This window comes from Canis lupus, chromosome 8 (assembly GCF_011100685.1).
Source record: "Canis lupus familiaris isolate Mischka breed German Shepherd chromosome 8, alternate assembly UU_Cfam_GSD_1.0, whole genome shotgun sequence".
Classification (NCBI taxonomy): domain Eukaryota; kingdom Metazoa; phylum Chordata; class Mammalia; order Carnivora; family Canidae; genus Canis; species Canis lupus.
The window spans coordinates 31,516,051-31,536,059 of NC_049229.1; the positions used below are offsets into that span (position 1 = coordinate 31,516,051).

General features: G+C 39.1%; 1 protein-coding gene across 1 annotated transcript in view; it reads right to left on the minus strand.

Annotated features, from left to right (window-relative positions):
• The window catches only part of ATG14 (autophagy related 14), a 35,123-nt gene that overhangs the window by 12,512 nt on the left and 2,602 nt on the right, over positions 1-20,009 (minus strand). Inside the window, exons 2-6 of the mRNA XM_038544791.1 lie at positions 9,994-10,056; positions 8,656-8,698; positions 7,886-7,967; positions 3,959-4,196; positions 714-943 (exon numbers count right to left, since the gene is read on the minus strand). Of these exons, the coding sequence (XP_038400719.1) occupies positions 714-943; positions 3,959-4,196; positions 7,886-7,967; positions 8,656-8,698; positions 9,994-10,056 (656 nt within the window). The remainder of the gene's footprint in view (positions 1-713; positions 944-3,958; positions 4,197-7,885; positions 7,968-8,655; positions 8,699-9,993; positions 10,057-20,009) is intronic.

Consider the following 20,009-nt stretch of genomic DNA (forward strand, 5'->3'; position numbering starts at 1 on the left):
TCCTCAATGTACGATGGGGTTATGTCATGATAAACTCATCATAAACTGGAAATATCCTAAGTGAAAAATACATTTAATGCACCTAAACAACTAAACACCAAAGTTTAGCCTGACCTGCCTTACACAGGCCCAGAACACTGACATTAGCCTACAGTCGGGCAAAATCATCTAATGCAAAGCCTATTTATAATAAAGTGTTGAATACCTCATGCCACGTCTTGAATACTATACTGAAAGTGAAACACAGAACAGTTATCAGTATATCTACAGGCTGTGGACCCTCAGGACCACGGAGCTGCCTAGGAGCCACAGTGCCCAGCACCCTGAGAGTATGCATGGCAGACCACTAGCCCAGGAAAAGATGCAAATTCAAAATTCAAAGCATGGTTTCTACTGAATGTGTACTGCTTTTGTATCATCATAAAGTCAAAAAATTTTAAGTTGAACAATCACAAGTTGGGATCATCTGTAGGGGATGCCATGACATGGGAGGAGAGGGGACAGGGGAATGACATCTTTGTGCCCTGGAGTTCCCGTTTGGGGTGATGCAGGAGCTCTGGAATTCAACAGAGGTGGTCACTGCACAACACTGTCAATCTATTAATGCCACTAAACTGTTCACTTTAAAACTGTCATCCTGTTATGTAAATTTTACCTCAATTTAAAAAAAAAACACATAATTAAGAGTTTTCAAAGACTATTTTGATTCTCACCAGGCCCCTGTGTGGTTTTCTTCTCTTCTACCCAATTGTAGTAGGCAGAGTAGTCCCCATTGTTGGGAAGGCTAATCCAAGGCCCTGTAATGCTAATGCTGGTATCCCCATTGTGATCGTCACAGACCCATCTCCCAGAGAGGTAAGTCGTCCTCCGGGCCTCGGCAAGCTTGCTCACGGTGCTGGAGGTCATGGCACTGTCACTCTCTGAGGACACATCTGCGGGATCTCTAGAAATCAGAACATACATCTGATTTCAAGGGAGGTTTTATTTTTTTTTAAACCTTTATTTTTTTTATTTTTTTTATTTATGATAGTCACACACACACACACACAGAGAGAGAGAGAGAGAGAGAGAGAGGCAGAGACACAGGCAGAGGGAGAAGCAGGCTCCATGCACCGGGAGCCTGACGTGGGATTCAATCCTGGGTCTCCAGGATCGCGCCTTGGGCCAAAGGCAGGCGCCAAACCGCTGCGCCACCGAGGGATCCCTCAAGGGAGGTTTTAAAGAGCATGCAGGATACTTGCCTATCTGTAGAATACAGAGAGATGCACACACAAGGGCAGGAATTTAACTGGAAATATACAGAGGCAAGTACTTCTATTAGAGATGAGCTCAAACCAGCTGTGGCACAGATATCCACACCAATGTGAGGAAGATGGCACCATGAGTGGGACCTCAAGGATCAGGTCTCAAAGCCCTTTATTACATGCTTAAAGGTTTTTAAGGACCCCAAACAGCTTTTGTGTATGTGTGTTGTATATATTGATATTTACTTGTTTTAGAAATCTGAGAAAATTTTAAATTAATTCATTTAGAAATGATAAACCTATTACATGTTAACATAGCATATTTTTATGGAAAAAAATCTATACTTTTCAAAACAAGAAAATTAGTGAAGAGTGGCACTGTTTGTTGACCAGCTTAAATACAGAGCAAAACACAGCACTGGTCAAGACTTTTCAAAATCTCTTTAATACCCAAGTCTTGCAGTTGTTCTTTCAATAAAAATAGTGTCCCATGGAAAAAACCAAGTAGTTCCACTTGCAACTCACTCAAGTGCTTTTTCTTAAGCCAACCATGGCACTTCAGTACGGAGGAAAAGAGCTTCCTGCATATTTCCCATTTCATCATATGGTATATTAAAAAGATGTCTACACAAGAATCAACTTAATAAAATTTAAATAAAAATAAAACTTCTGGGATGCCTGGGTGGCTCAGTGGGTGAGCATCTGCCTTTGGCTCAGGGCATGATCCTGGGTCCAGGATCGAGTCCCACATCAGGCATCCTGCGAGGAGCCTGCTACTGCCTCTGTTTCTACCTCTCTTCTACTTCTCTCTCTCTCTCATGAATAAATAAAATCTTTAAAATATATATATATATATATATATATATATATATATATATATATATATATAATTTCTATTGATTCATCAAGAGCATCCTTGACATGAAACACTTTTTTCTAAAAACAAACCAAAACAAAAAAAAACCATGCAAGTATGTGGGAGAATACAATGACCAGTACATAGTTGGTGACACTGCTTAGGAGTCTGTCAAGGCACCAGTTTTTACGTATGATGGCTTCTGAAGCACCAGTGCAAATGTCTAGGCAGTGAAAAAGGGATAGCGTCACTAGAGAAAGTGTAGAAATACTTCTGACAGCACAGACACCTCAGAGGATCTCAGCTGACCACGGTTTGAGAACTGCTGGCCAGGGGAGTGGAGAGGACGGGGAGTCAGAGTGGGTGCAAAGAGCATAGCGCATCTGTGGGGCAGAGAGGCTCTGTGTGGTCCAGTGGTGGCCGCCACCAGCAAAGTGCTAGGAGCTGGTGTTGGAAAAATTTAGGTGGGAAACAGTGAGACTGGGAAGGGCCTCTGTATTACACCGAGTTTAGGTTGTTCTCTCAACCCTGTCTCCTTCCGCCACAGTGGCCTGTGAGGTAATGCCCCCCGGCTGTGACGGGCAAGACAGGGCAGGGGAGCTACTGCCAGTTCCACGATGTACCTCTACTTCTTCTTTCTTCCATTTAAAGTTTTCTCCATGTTTTCTCTTCTACAACTTTGTATTCAATTGTCAATCTCCTCAAATCTGGAACAGTGTTTGTGCTTACTGTAATATCTTTTAACATTGCTATATGGGTCCCTCAGAATCTAATTTAGCCCTGGGACACCTGGCTGGCTCAGCTTTGGAAGAACAGGTGACTCTTGATCTTGGGGTCAGGAGTTTGAGCCCCACGTTTGGTGTAGAGATCACCAAAAGAATAAAATAAACTTAAAAAAAAATCTATTTTAGCATATTTGTTTTATTAGCTTTTCCCTCCCCAAAGGCCTGGTTGTCTGTTAACACCAGTTTTCAGATAATCCAACTTCTCCCCACTGACCCAAAAGGCTACCCTAGAATCTATTTCTGAGCTTTCTATTCTGCTCTATTTTGAATCTGCCTTTTTATTTTTATATTTGCCAACCATTACTAATGAAAAATTATTTAGTAAAAGTCAGAGAGCAGGTTTTCAAGCCAGAAGGAATAATCAGACCTTTAGGCTTTTAGGAAGTTCACTCTGGCAGCAGCCAAAGGACACAGTGAAGTAGAGGTAGCAAAGAACAGTAATAGTCCTCACTATTAACAGTCCACTGACCAGGGAAGGATGCTGGAAAGTGACAGCAACCAAAAAAGAAAGGAAAATCTTCAACTGGAATAGCCTGATGGTTAGTGAGAAAGCAAAGGAATTCCTCAGTAGCAGTTTTTAAACCCCATCAAACACTGTCTGGGGGTAGTTAAAAAAAAAAAAAAAAAAAGATATTACTAGATGGATTGGGGGGCTGAAAAAGTGTCCTCTGGAACTTGTATTTGCCAAAAGCTCCTGAGTGACTGTAATGAGCATCTAGGTGGGGAACCACTGTCTTGTCCATCTGATGACTCCTGAGGGTATCCATGTGCTAGAGCCTAAGACTAAACTCAGTCTCCCGTGCTTGACAGTGGTCAGTTACCAGGAAAAGGCTAAGCAAACAGATCAGTCAACAAGCGAGGGCCTCACTTCTTTGAGGGCCACCGCCCTTCATCTTGGCTGCCTCCCCAATTTTGTAGCATGTACTGTTTGCTGAAGCAGATAAGACTTCACTTTCATTACTGGGAAAGCCAATGACCCCAGAATGAACCCAATAAATGAGGTACTGCCATATTTGAAAAATACTTGATCTTTGGAACTTGATCTATCCCTAGAGTCAAAAGACTCACTGTACCTCACACTAGTCTTTACTTCCTCAATTGGAAAAATGACAGAGGTTAGCTCCAATATATAAGATCGCCGAAGATTGGCCAGACGCTCATAATGACTTCTTAAGTCAATGGTTTTTTTTTCTACCAGGTCACCAAGTTTGCGATTGTGCCTCTGAATCTTCTCCTTTTTCTCTTGATGCCGCTGTGCTCGAGTATAAAGCTTCTGATTTTTTTCCTTGGTTTTGAGAAGGCCTTCAGAATCTGAAATAAATCATACCCAACGATTATTTCTACAAATAGCCCCTGGGGACTGCATAACCCACTAGTATAAGCATCTTCCTGCAGTTTAAACTGAAAGCAAAACCTCAAACAGGTTAACTAGATAATGTTCACTAAGTGAAACTGAGAGTCCAGCTTCAGTAAATAAAGTGGACCACTACTAAAAAAGACTCTAGGTCTCCATCTGTAGTCATCATTTGTAACAATCACTCAACAACTATCAAGTTTAAGTTTAAGCCAGAAAGTACCTGACTTACGGTAAGCACTGAAGAATAACCATGGTGGGCAGAAAAGATAAATAATCCAAATCTGAAAAACTTACTGGCTATCTGATTTTCCTAGAAACCTCTTACATGTGCTTTGGGTTCCATTCATAGACCCAAGGATAAGCTCACGACAGGTGCTCATGCAGCAAAAAAATAGACCAAGGGCTCTGAAAAGTTACAATGGAGTGCAGCGGCACCCAGCAGGGTAGGAGCACCTACTGTATGCTAGCTTTTGAAGCACTACAGGGGCAACCAAGAAAGGAGAGAGATGCTCATCTTGTCTGACATGTGTTCTTTTCAAGGAGCCCCTTCAAGTTCTGGATCAAGACCTGCTAGGGTGTTAGGTTGTAGCTCAATTCCTCTAGGGTGGCAAAAATGAGTTGCAAAATTTCAGACAGACTTCCAGAAGCAACTTAGGGAGGCTCAGACAAGTTCAAAATCAAGCTCATTATTTTCCCACAAAAGCCTCATCTTGATACTAGGTTCTCTACTTAATGATTATTTTTGATCTGTCCACAGCCTAAATCAGTCCCCTGCTGGTCAATTCCATGGCTGACCTACTATTTCTTAGACCTAAGGTTTTCTTTTTCATTCCCACTGTTACCATCTACTTAATTCTCCCCCAAATCCCACCTCCAGCTCAGCTCCACTCTAGGTCTTCACCCACCCAGTCTTCAGCAGCAGTAACTGGTGCCCAGCGGTTCTCCACTAATGGACCCACACTCCCCTCCTCGGTCTTGAGGCCACCCAAACACTGGCACATATTCCACAGTTCTCTTCCGCACCCCTTCACTCCAGCCTCATTCACTTGGTAGACATTCCAACCTTCTTCCACCAAGTGGAACTATTTACATGAATGCATGCATGGATGGATGGATACTGGATCCCTTTCTGATGTCCTCTACAGATCCTATTCAGATTAAGGTATCTAGGGACACTATTAGCTTCTAACTCTTCAAATGTTCAAAATTTTCACCATCAGTCAGGCCCCCTTCCATAAGTGCTCCCCAGACCTCTTGCTCTTCAGAAGCCTATGGCAATGTTTATACCTCACCTATGGCACATAGTGTAGTTCCTTATATCAGGTCCAACCAAAGCCTGTTGTCCTGACTAGAATGTAACAAGCAACTGAAAAATGCCTCATTGGTGGGCCTCCTTGTGAGGACCCCTGAACCTGGGTATTTTGCTGTAGGCATAAGGTTTCTTCCAGTTTTATTTCCCTTCACTTGCACATTCTCTATACTGTTCCTGCTCAGCGCGAATATTCTGTTTCAGTTGTTGGTTCCATCACACTTACTTTCCAGCAAGTGCCTTCATTCTCCTCATCACTACTGAGTTCTTCGCAAGTGCTCAGATGAATGTTTAGCCATGGCCCACAGCCATATGGCAATCAGATATTTTAAGAACTATTTCCAACTTAATATCATGACCCTTCACAGGAGGCAGGAGATCACTAGTCACCTAATCTGCACTAGTCCAGACTCAGCACTCAAGAATTTAATGTGTCCTCCTCTCCGTGCCATCTCCCCCTAAACATAAAAATGCTTTGATGCTATTTCTGTCATCTACTGTTGCTTGTCTGGATAAGTAACTTTATAGCACAGATCAACCTAACCTTAAAAGTTCATACAATCTGACTTCCCTATCTATAGCCACATAACAGATCTGTATTATTGTCTATCATGGCACATAAAACCAAAAGATTCTGGAGAAATATTCATCAGGTTCTACAGTTTATAATTAATAATCTTGTCTGAATATATATGATATTTTAATAACAAAATTAAAAAAATACTATTTACTGGGTAACAAGCTCTTCATCTATAGACTTGAGACCATGCATACTTTCTGGAATCCATTAACTCCCTTAAAATTGTTTGCAAAATTTTTGAGACTTGTCTAAAGGGTGGCAATGAGGCTCCATTTCTGTTCTAAAGAGCAGTGGTTCCCAACCCTGGTAGGTCATCAGTACCACCCAGAATACTGCTACTCAAAGTGTGGCCTATGGATCTGGGCCCATCAGTAAACTTGCACCAGACAAGTTAAGTACAGAAATACAGAGTGAGTTTAGCAACATTTTTCTTTGGCGTGGTAATATGACGCTGCCATGAAATCCAAGTGTGCAATCATTTTTCTAGTATTTTATTGTATTTTACAAAAGTACCGGTATCAGTTTAGATTAGAAATCAGAGGAGGCAAAAAAGGTCTTTTACTACAGACAGTTTAAGAACCACTGACCCAGTCCCCACACATGTGATTTTTATTTCCTAGGTCCAAGGTGGGTCCCAGGATTTTCTGTCTAGATTTTATAAAGGTCACCAGATGACTCTGAAGATTTGCTAGGAATGGAATGTTATAGGGCCCACTGCTTTAGTACCAAATCTTTTCTGTGGTGGTTGTTTCGTTTGGGGAATTAGGAATCTCTTAAGATCAGATGATCAAAGTTTTAAACTTGCTCATCAGGGAAATGCACAAACTCAGTAAATCCTACAATTTCAAGAGGCTCACAGACAACTGGTGACAAACCCCTGGTGTGAACATCAAGGGAGGATGTGGAAAGAGGGTGAACCAATGTCCTACACTGCTACTGAACCAGAGCCTCTGGAGCTGCATGCAAAGCTCAGTGGATTATCAGCTGTCTATACTGAGTACCTCTTCACTATGTTGCTGCCTTCCTCTTTAGCTTATTAATCTTGTGAAACTCCACAGGAGCACTTTATTAGGACAAACATTTTCAAAGGAAGCTTTTGCTCTATTACATACCACTATAAAATACTTCCTTCTGAAAGCAACAAGCAGACAAGAAAGGGATTCATAAGGTATGACGGTGACTCACTCTTAACTTTAAACAATGATCTTCAGAAATACATGGAATATGTCTAAGGATATAGGATTTCTAAGAAGATTCACCCTAATTTTGACAACCATCTATGATGAAGGATGACGTATATAACTATAATGTAAGAATAATACAGATTAAAATGTGTGTGAGACTCACTAATGGAGAAAAAGCCAATATTCTGTGCTTATGGAGTGAACTAATAATTATAACTGAGTACAACAAGCTTCCTGTTAGTGAAAGCAGATAGGAACTATGTATTCCTTAACATTTTTAATTGAGAAAAGTAGTTTATTCAAAGGTCATTATATTTGTGTATGTGTATATATATATACCCGTGTGTGTGTGTTATGTAAAAAATATGTATTTGGAAAAACATGTAAGTATATATATATTTACTTAAAATCCATATACAAATGTTTTACAAGAGGAGGAAGGCAAGAAATAAACCTTTCCAGGTTGTTGTTGCCTTCTCACCCCTTCTCTCTGTTTTGCTAACTTATTAATCCAATGAAATTCCACACTAGCTCTTTATTAGGTCTAGAAGAGGGGGACAAATTACTTACTTATTTTCATTTCTTCATTTCCTTTACATATTGTTTGTTTCAGCTGTTCAATCCTCATCTTGCAGGACATTATTTTCCATCGCTGAAAAAAACAAAGTATGCAATAAATATCACAAATGTTGATCTCCTATGATTAATATGATTATCTATCTAGGATCACTATTATTTTGAGGTATATCTTAGAAAACATAATGAAGAAAAGACCAACATAATTGTATTTATTATAACTTTTGTGACTAACTATGGTAGGTTACAAGAAATAAAAAGTGTTATTCTGGTTCAATGCTGAAGCTGGTAGGAGATTAAGATAGAGGGAAAGAAATTCACATAGTTCTTTCATGTGTTAATGAGGAGAAAAATGGTGAAGAATACTTTCTTAATCTGCTCTGTCCGATATACAGCTAGTGATCACATGTGGCAATTTAAAAGTCATTTGAAATTACATAAAAATCAGTTCCTATTCAATATCACCCACGTCCAGTTTTCAACACATGTGGCTAATGGTTACCATGCTGGTGAGTGTAGACATAAAACATCTGCAACACTACAGAAAGTTCTACTACTGCACTGCTCTAAACTCTTCATGCTATTTACTGAGGAGACCATTAGCATCAGTGGATTATCTCACTAATACAATAAGCAATTATTACTTGCAAAATAATAAAAACTATAAGAAAATCTGAAGTTTTTCTCCCCCAATGTGAATAAAAGATCAGTAAAAATAAAACCTGGTAGTCAGTTAAAAAGTATAAATACTTCTTACAGCTTACCAACTGATCTGTTATCCATCTTCCTTCCACAGCTTTTAACACTCTGCACAGAGAAAAGACAATTAATAAATTTTGTGAAACTCAAAAATGTAAAAGCAACATCTTTTAAAAGTAAATTCTTAAGAATGGCTGGAAATACCAAACTAAGACTCAAGCATTTAAAAATGTTTTCCAGGGGTGCCTGGCCAGCTCAGTCAGTGGAGCATGTGACTCTTGATCTTGGGGTTGTGAATCTGAGCCCCACTCTGGGAGAGATTACTTAAAAATAAAATCTCTAAAAAACAAAAATGGTTTCCAAATTTTCCATTCTTTATTTTTCCCATCATTTCCTTCTTTTTGCACTTTTAATACTTCCCAGAATCTTTCTGTAAACATTCACAATTTCCAATAACAGCCAGAGACTTTGTCTGAAGTCATTTAAGATTTAAGTCAATAATTAAGTCAATAAGTCAAACTTAAGTCAATAATTTCCATCAGTCATTATTGCTAATAATAACTTACAAGAGAATTCATAATCTAAAATGCAATGCGTAGTTCCCAAAGAAATGGCACACAAGCAGGCATCATTAAAAAAAAAACTGTTCTATGGAGTGAAGTACTCTATGGGAGAAATAAAAGTTTCTGTGATTGAGTATGTTAGAGAAATAACTTAAATAAATCTAAGCAGGTTCCTGTAATGCAGGGCACTTCAGAAGATTTAATCTGCTCATAAATGATACACCTGGGGTGCATCTGGAGAATAGTGACTGGGTCAATTTGGGACAGAAGATTCTACAGGATGATTCTCAAACCCAGAGGGTGAGATTCATCACAGTGCTTGCTAATTCATCACTCAGATTCCAGGGCTTCCCCCCCCTGCCCCCCCCCCCCACAGGCCTAGAGTTAGAGTATTTGTGGATACATTCTAAGAATCTGCATTTGTAACTATTAACTTAGGTAATGAATTCTGATGTAGATGATATACAGACCACACTGCAAAAATGCTGATCCAAAAGAAAGGTAAATGGAAGATGGCTGTTCTACAGGAACCACCACTTATTTGCCTATTCTGGACCCACTTGGTGCATATCCATTATCAGGGCCACGGAGGGGTGTGATTCATTGCTCTAGTCATTGAGTATCTGCTGTGTACAAGGCACTGAGTCTGATCTCAGTATTTTCTAGGACCTTGATAATCTCTCCTATTTTCTCTCAGATGCACTGCTCTTTTCCACACTTTGAGAATGAATCCTAAATTCAATAAGTCAGCAATCCATATATCTGCATACCACAGCACTGAATTAAACCACATGGTGACAAGAGAACCTCCACACATGGAAAAGCAAAAGGGAAACTCACTCTTTTTGATATTCTTCCTGCTTGCTCTTAAGTTGGCTTAACCTTTCTTTCTTATCTATAAACCTGTAAGAAAAAGATGTAACGTTTTATTTAAATGTTCATTTTTTTCAGTTCAGTGAGATTATGCAAATTGCTAAGAGCCAATCATTTTCTCTGGAGATGTCACAGGCCTGAAAAGTAAATACACAAGGCGGGTGCGCACACAGCTGCTTACCCCATTTGCTCATTTTAAAACTAAGTTCAAATTCTCATCTTCAAAATTCTTTCATGGGTTTACGGGCGTCTGGCTGGCTCAATCAGTAAAATTCTTCCACGGGTTTATAAAATGTATCTAGAACTCCCTCCACCTCAGATTAAATTATCTTCCAAAACAGGCACATCAGAGCACTATAGTGAATGTGAATTCAAGAAAACTGAGGCTTCTAACATAAACATGATTTTAATTATTTAGCTTAATTCAATCTTGCTCTCACCTATATGTAAATTGGTTACTTATAATTTTTATTTTCCATTTAAAAATTATTTTTATTTATTTTTAAAGATCTTATCTATTCCTTCATGAGAGACACAGAGAGAAAGGCAGAGACACAGGCAGAGGGAGAAGCAGGCTCCATGCAGGGAGCCCGACATGGGACTCGATTCCGGGACTCTAGGATCACGCCCTGAGCCAAAGGCAGATGCTCAACCACTGAGCCACCCAGGCGTCCCAGTTACTTATAATTTTTAAATTACAATTTTTTTCTTACTAATTTTATTGCTAGTCTGTTATGGGCTAACAAGTTACTTAGTACAAGTTATCAAAAGGAAGGAATAGGGACACCTGGGTGGCTCAGTCGTTTATAGAGCCTGCGTTCGGCCCAGGGCATGATCCTGGAGTCCCGGGACCAAGTCCCATGTCGGGCTCCCTGCACGGAGCCTGCTTCTCCCTCTGCCTATGTCTCTGTGTGTCTCTCATGAATAAATAAATAAAATCTTTTAAAAAGAAAAAAACAAAAGCAAGGAATATCTCATTGCAATTTATTTTCTCTACAGTCTTCTCCCCTTATCCTTTTCTTCCTGCTACCTTATTTGGGGTTTAGTCTGATTTTTTTTCTTTGCGTAGTTTAAGGTAGAAACTTAGATCATCTATTTTAACCTCTCTCTTTTAAATATAATCATATAAAGTTATAAATTTCCCCCCAAGTGTTGTGTTAGCTACACTCTAAAATGTTTGATAGGGGGGATGACTGGGTGGCTCAGCAGTTGAGCGTCTGCCTTTAGCCCAGGGTGTGATCCCAGAGTTCCGGGATAGAGTCTCATATCGGGCTCGCTGCAGGGAGCCTGCCTCTCCCTCTGCCTGTGTCTCTGCCTTGGTCTCTCATGAATGAATAAATAAAATCTTTAAAAAATAAAAATAAAATAAAATGTTTGATAGGGTATATTTTCATATCATTTAGTTTGGAATTCTGAATTTCCATAAATTTCCTCCCTTTAAGTTATTTAGAAGTATACTGCTTAATTTCCAGATATATGGGCTTTTCTAGGTAACTTATTGTTAATTGTTTTCCACTTTCTGATGTGGTCATGGAATATACTCTATGAGATTTCAATCTTTTGATTAGGGAGCATCTTACAGCCCTGCATCTGGTATGCCCTTGTGAAAAGTTCCCTGTGCACCTGAAAGAATTTATATATTCTGCAGCCACTGGGTAAAGTGTTCTATAAATGTCAACCAGCTGAAGGGGATTAAAGTGACATTCAGATCTTCTAGATCTGTGCTATTCACTGAGATAAGCCACCATGTGCTACTGAGTACCTAAAATGTGGCTTGTTGCTTAATAAGGATCTGGTAAGGAAAATTCTATGACTAACATCATGCAATTGATTTTTTTTTTAAATTTTTTTTATTTATTTATGATAGTCACAGAGAGAGAGAGAGAGAGAGAGAGAGAGAGAGAGGCAGAGACACAGGCAGAGGGAGAAGCAGGCTCCATGCACCGGAAGCCCGACGTGGGATTCGATCCCGGGTCTCCGGGATCGCGCCCTGGGCCAAAGGCAGGCGCCAAACCGCTGCGCCACCCAGGGATCCCATGCAATTGATTTTTAAACAACTAACAGTAGCTCACTGTTAAAAAAAAAAAAACAACAAAAAACGATAATGCCATATGCTATAGTAACATAGTATGGAGTCCAAGATTAGGCTTTTGGCTGTCTCTCAAATTCCTAGCCTAAATGAAAACAAGAGAGTACTAATAGCCCCAGAAATCTCTTCCTTAAAATGGTCCAGACTAATAGGAGTCTCTCTAAACTATCATTTCTAAAATCCCATGTTTGAAACATATCCAAGGCACCTACTTCAAAGTGGTAGGATGAATGGATAAGGAAGATGTAGTAAATACACATGATGGAATATTACCCAGGAAAGAAGAATGAGACTTTGCCATTTGGGACAACATGGATAGACCCAGAGAGTATTATGCTAAGTGAAGTCAGTCAGAGAAAGACAATATACCATATGTTTCAGTTATATGTAGAATCTAAAAAACAAAACAAACAAAATATATGAATACAGATAATTGGCAGTTGCCACAGGGCAAGTGGGGGATGGGAGCGCAAAACAGATAAAAGAGATTTATTTATTTATTTATTTATTTATTTATTTATTTATTTATTTATTTATTTAAAGATTTTATTTATTTATTCATAAAGACAGAGAGAGAGAGGCAGAGACACAGGCAGAGGGAGAAGCAGGCTCCACGCAGAGCGCCCGACGTGGGACTCGATCCAGGGTCTCCAGGATCACGCACTGGGCTGCAGGCAGTGCCAAACCGCTGCGCCACCGGGGCTACCCCCCCACCCCATAAAAGAGATTTAGAGGGAAACTTCCAGTTATGAAGTAAATAAGTCAGAGATGAAAAATAGCATAGGGAATATAGTCAATAATATTATAATAACATTGTATGGTGTATGTGACAGATACTGACTACACTTAAGTGGTGAGTCCTGAATAAAGTATAGATGTGTTGAATTGATATGTTGTACAGTACACCCTAAATTAATATAACATTGTAAATTAATTATACCTAAATTTTATTTTTAAATTTTTATTATTTATTTATGATAGTCACACAGAGAGAGAGAGAGAGAGAGGCAGAGACACAGGCAGAGGGAGAAGCAGGCTCCATGCACCGGGAGCCTGACGCGGGACTCGATCCCGGGTCTCCAGGATCGCGCCCTGGGCCAAAGGCAGGCACCAAACCGCTGTGCCACCCAGGGATCCCTATACCTCAATTTTAAAAAGAGAAAAAAAAATGGGAAGGATATTCTAATTGTGACCCCTTAATAGGCAGTCACTGAAAATGTATAATGTTAAACAAACAAGCAAATCAAGTAATATACTTGTGTGACTAAATTGAAATTAGATTAAAAATTCAGTTCCTCAGCTGTACTAACCACACTTCGGTAGCCATATAGGGCTGGTATCTTACTGGACAGTGGAGATACACAGTATGACTGCAAAAAGTTATACCAAGTAGCACTGCAATGGACAGTAAGGTAGTAACTGCATGAAACAGTATAACAACACTCAGAAACCAATATGGAATTTAGACAAAACTCATAGATTCATCAATTAATTTATCAGGCATTTACTCTGTTCTGCAACTTACAGCAAAGCATCTTCCTGAATATTAAGAAATCTAATTACATATTCTGCAGCTATGTATTCTTTGATATAGTTATATGCTTCCATTTCCATGTATCAGAAATGAGAAACTAATGTGGTATTTATTTCTCTCTTCACTGAGGCAATATGGTGATTCATGTACTGATAACCTGAAGGAGATGAACTCACAAGACTCATCAAACCAGGCAAACAAAGGCTGATATGAAGGATAAAATCTTGCTCTTAGACTTATAAAAGTTGTCCTTTCAGATCTATCGTAGAAATGCCACTTTGCACTAAAACAAATTGGGATGACAAACAACCCTGTCCAGTTTTATATTGAGCTGGTTCTCTTGGGCTTCATTAAAAACAAACTTAAAGTGTAAATATACAGTTGCCAGCAGGAATAATAAACGAAAGGTAACAATTCCTACTGTATCAAACACTTCATGAGTAATGTTATTCTTCAGGAAGGAAATTAAAAATAGGTGGTGTTAAAACTAAACAGTGGATGAGATCAAGGAATGTGGCTGGGTCAGCATTTCCACTGCTCATCTGCACACTCATCCATTCTCTGCATTCTCCGTCCCACCACTCATGGGAAGATAAATTCATTCTACAATTCTGTACTTTCTCAATATGGTTTTTAAGAAATAGAAAGATTAATACAGTCATCATATTCAAACTAGATTTTTAAAAAAGATTTATTCATTTGAGAGAGAGCACAATGGGGCAGAGGGAGAAATAGCCTCCTCACTGAACAGGGAGGATCGATCAAAGTGAGGCTCGATCTTGGGACCCAGAAATCATGACCTGAGCCAAAGGCAGACATTTAACCAACTGAGCCACCCAGATGCCCCCAAACTAATTTAAAGATACATATTTTACCAAAAAAAAAGTGGAGTTTATCACATAAAATATGTTGTTTTCCATGTCAGAACATACAAACTAACTTCATTCTTTAATACACAGAATTTCAGTGAATAGACATCCTATAATTTATTTATATGAACTCCTATTGATGAGCATTGGCATCATTTCCAAATTTTCACTATTACCAGTAGTGTTTTAAGTGAATGCCCTAGTGCACAAATCTTTTTCTCTTTTTAAGATTATATTTATTTATTCATGAGAGAGAGAGAGAGAGAGAGAGAGAGAGGCAGAGACAGGCAGAGGGAGAAGCAGGCTCCATGCAGGGAGCCCGACGTGGGACTAGATCCCAGGTCTCCAGGATCAGGCCCTGGGCTGAAGGTGGCGCTAAACCGCTGAGCCACCCGGGCTGCCCCTAGTGCAAAAATCTTTAAAAGCTTTTAGGTTTCTCAGAAATTCCTACACAGTACTGCTGGGTCAAATATTTACACGCAAAATTCTGGCAGTTATCCTTAAATTTCCTCAGAATCATTTTATGTAATTCACAACCTCACCAACAATGAGGAACAGTATCTGTTTTATCTATCTCCAAAAACTTTAATCTTGGCTAAACTGATTGGCCTCCCACCTCTTGCTCCCCAGAGATCATAATCCATTTATTTGCCTTTCTTTATTTCACTATTAGAAATGTTGAACGCCTTTTCCCATCTTACTGGTTACTTTTTTTTTTTTTTTTTTTAGATTTTATAAATTTATTCATGAGAGACACACAGAGAGGGAGAGACACAGGTAGAGGGAGAACCAGGCTCCTCACGGGGAGCCTGATGCAGGACTCAATCCCAGGGTCCTGGGATCACAACCTGAGCCAAAGGCAGAAGCTCAACCACTGAGCCACCCAGGTGCCCTGGCTACTTATTTCTTTTGTTGTTCTCCTATGTCTTTTGTTCATTTTTCTAAAGCTTTTTCAAAGATAATTAGGGAAATTAGTGATTTTTCTTTCCAAGACCTTGAAATTATTTTTTCTCTTGCTTTCTGATTAATGTGTATCTGTCCTACAGAACTTTCCAAACCTTTAAGCAGATACATTCAGCAATTCTTTTGTTGCTGTCAAATGACTCAGTTTTTTAAGAGTTCCTTTTTTTTTTTTTAAGATTTTATTTATTTATTCGAGAGAGAGAGAGAGAGGCAGGCAGAGACACAGGCAGAGGGAGAAGCAGGCTCCGTGCAGGGAGCCCGATGCGGGACTTGATCCTGGGACCCCAGGACCACATCCTGGGCCAAAGGCAGGCGCTAAACTGCTGAGCCACCCAGGGATCCCCAGTTTTGTGTTGTTTTTTGAAAGGAATCCGCCAGTGAACCAGTACCAAGCACCAGGGCTTTTACAACACTATTTGTTATATTTTCTATCCCAATTTAAAAATGCCTTGTATATTATTTACCAAATTCCTCCATACTTAGCGTTATTTCCCTTAAAAAGTACTTTCTTAAATGGATTCTGTCTCCTAAATTCTCTCATATTTTTGCAACTATGATTTTTTCCCCATTAAAAAAAATGTACTGTCTTAAACTGACTTTTAAACAGTCCGCCTTCAATAGAGCCTGAGGAGAATTAGGGGGCTGTGGTCACACAACACCTGAGATGGGGGTGGGGTGACCAGCATGGGCACACAGCCCAGCTGAGGGTGTCATACCTATCTGGGCTAACTTGGGGATGGGTTAGAGCTGGCTCTAAGAGAAGGAAGGCAATACAGGCAGACGGAATTCTGCTGTTTCACAAGGCAAAGGACTAATTTGTCCTGCATGAAAGCATTTCAAAACAGCAGGTGAGATAACAGGGTTAGGAGTGTGCTGCTGATGAGGCATTAGTTAGGAGTGTGAGCCCTGTCTCTCCATGCTGTTCCAAGGCCACAGACAATTACGGACAACTGAGTGGATCTATCCACAAATTGGACTATTCATACAAATCTACTCCATACCACCAGAAAAACAGCACCAGGGTGTGTGCTCTAGCAGAGATCCATATTATTAATTCTAGGTAATAATTAGCATCCTCATAACATCCACAACTTGTGTATTATGCCCTAAGCATGCCCTTTACTAAAATAACTAATCCCTCTATCTGCCTGCCCAGTCCTCGTCCTCATCCTAGGAATGTAAACTTACTTTATGCCTAAGAATACAGCAATGGAAAAGTCTGAGAAAAACACTAATGAATTTTAAGAAAAGCAAAATATATATATATATATTAATAATAACCTTTCAAATATGAAGTTGAGAGCCCTTAAGAATATTAAACCCTTCAAACCAGTAATTGCAGTTCAAAGAAAGAGATCAAAGAAGCAAAAGATTTATGTTTAAAGGCACCAATCACAAAATCATAATAGCAAAAGTTGGAAACTTTAATGTTCAATAGGAGAATGATTTATCAAGTGATATATTACTGCCATGCAGGACATTATAATATGTTTGAAGACATGAGCATGTGTTTATGAGATGCTGGCTTAAAAAAAAAAAAAGGTCCAACACAAAATGTACACACCATATGATTCCAAATGAAAAACGTATTTATAAGTGTGTGGGCGCGCGCGCGCGCGCACACACACACACACACACACACACACACACACACACAAAGCAATAGGCCAGAAGGAAATAAAACAAATTATTAGCAGAGCTGTGAGAATGTGGGTAAAATCTGTTTCCTTCTTTAGGTACTTCTGTACTTTAGAAGTTTACTACAATAATCACATGTACACCTACAATAAGACAAAAAAAAGATACCAATCAATCAAAAGGGGAAATGAGCACTAATAGTTTTTAGATTGGTGGTGGAGAAGATTCCCCATCTCTGATTTGGGTACAAGTTTGTTAGAAAAATTAATGAAAATTTCTGGCTCTAGAAATAAGGCAGTGAGGCTTCCCAGACAAAAGTCAGAGCACATTTTCCTTACATAAGTTAACTAAATATTTCTTGAATTAAGATTCTAACATGGTAAGAATTCTTAGTCATCAAATTTTTCTTCCTTAAAGTTTTTAGGCATACGGGGTATGATATTTACGGACAAACGCAATATGGGGGAAAAAACATGATTCTTATCAGAATGGCTCTTTTATGTTAGAATATTGGGAATATGAGAAAATATGGTAAAAATATACTCTACTGGCAGGAATGAAGGTTAAGTCATTAAAAGAAAATAGAAACAAAGCACTGTTTAGTGTCTTTACTTGTAAAACAAAAATAAGACTTATCCTATTTGGTTACGAGGATTAAATAAGATAAATGCAAGCATAAGGTACAGGCAACTTAGCATAAATATACACAAGTTTAATGTTTTCTTCATTGCAATGAGTGATTCTGTACTTAATCTTACTAATATATTAAATTCAACTACATATAAAAATACAGTTCAGATCTGGAAGTGAGTTTAAGAATTAGTATAGGCCAGGAATAAATAAGATACAAGTACTCTGAATTTTCTCATATTAAAAACAGGTTAATAACTCATGGGTTTGTGGTAGAGAACAAATGAGATATTAAATGTGAAAGCCTTTTATAAATTCCAAAAGGCACAATGATAAGAGTAGCCATTGATACTGATGGAAAACAGAAGTTGTATATTCTCAGAAGATGCACATATGTTGGCTTAAATGTAACTATTAAACTGCATGGGATGGGAGTTGAGTTCCTTCCTGAAAGACACAAACAGCAGAGAGGCTGATAAGCTCTTATCTAAAGATGGGGAATCTAGCCACTGGTGGAACTTTTGTTCTCTGAGTAGGATATTCAAATGTGGGTTTGGAACTGAACTCAAGACAGATTCTTAGAGGCTACAGTCCAAAAAGATCCTGGAAGGAGAAAAGAAATATCTAAAGAAAAATTTTGGGGTGGCACCTTGGTGGCTCAGTTAGTTAAGTGTCTGACTCTTGATTTTAGCTCAGGTCATGATTTCAAGGTGGTGAGATCCAGCCTGGCTTCAAGCTCTCTATTCAGTGGGGAGTCTGCTTGAGATTTTCTCCCCCTCTCCCTCTGCCCCTTCCGTGTGCTTGCTCTAACATATATAAATCTTAAAAAAAACCAAAACAAAACAAAAAGGAATGTTTTTTGGATGTTAGGTGTCAGTCTTCCCCTTGAAATCTTCAGTAACATGTAAAATGTCCTGCTTGTCCTGTATCCCACCACTAATTTATTTAGTGACTGTGTTACCTGGTAAAAGTGTAACATATATTCTTAAAACTCATCAGTGAAGATAATGCATCATTGCTTAAAACCTACTTATAATAGCAATATTCATATGCTTATAAATGCCTTTATTTTCTGATTCACAAGTTAAATAACTGATTCCTAAACCAGCAGGCAGATTTCCAGGGTGCTATCATCTTTGGTTATCCTCAGGTTATGTTCCCCATCTCATTTTTAAAAAAATTTTATTTATTTATTCATGAGAGACACAGAGAGAGAAGCAGAGACACAAGCAGAGGGAGGAGAAGCAGGCTCCATGCAGGAGCCTGATGTGGGACTTGATCCCGGAGCTCTGGGATCATGTCCTGAGCCAAAGACAGACGCTCAACCGCTGAGCCACCTAGGTGCCCCTCCATCCGGGTTTTTAAAGTGGTATTACCTTTGCCATTTTTTCAAAAATATGCCTACCACGGGCTACCCAGTGTTGCTACAATAAGCACCAATGATCCGACTGAATAAACCCAGAATTTAGGCCTTCATGGAACTACATTCCAGAAGCAGATGTCTTCCTCAAGAAAGTAATGTTACATACCATGCTCAGTACCATGAAAGAACTGAGAATTGAGACAGAAAATAACGGCGTGGCAGAGGGGAGATGGAAGTGAAAATATGTTAGGGAAGGCCTTCCTGAGAAAGTGACATTTACATTGAGACATGAAAGACAAAGTGGCAAGCAGGAGGAAAAGTGTTCAGACACAAGAAACAGTAAGGGAAAAGACCCAGTGGTGGAAAAGTTTCATATGTTTGAGAATCTGATGGAAGGTCCCTGACTATGGAGATGTAAGTAGGAAGGAGCGTGGTATGAGTTTATTTTCTGATTGCTTAATATGTGCTAGACATCATGTTAAGTACTTTTTTTTTATGCTAAGTACTTTAATACACACTCTTAGGTGATCACTACCAAACCTATAAAGTTAGATTCCCTCTTCCCATTTTCAAAATGACATAAACAAGCATAAGAAGGATTAAGAAACTTGTTCAAAATCACTTAGCAAGTGCTGGAGTGTAAATTCAATTCAATGCAGTATGTATAACTTACAGCCAAAGTTAGAAGATAAGCAGCAGACAAATCAAATGGAGCTTTATATGCCACAGTAAGGAGTTTGAGTTTTATTTTAAACTCAGTGGAAAGCCACTGAGAAGTTTAAACGTGACATTATCTGATTTACATTTCTACCGTGACTGCTGTGTGGAGGAGTTGCATTGGGTAAACAAAATGAAACCTAGAAGTAGTCGGGAGAGAAATGATGGTTGTCTGGATTA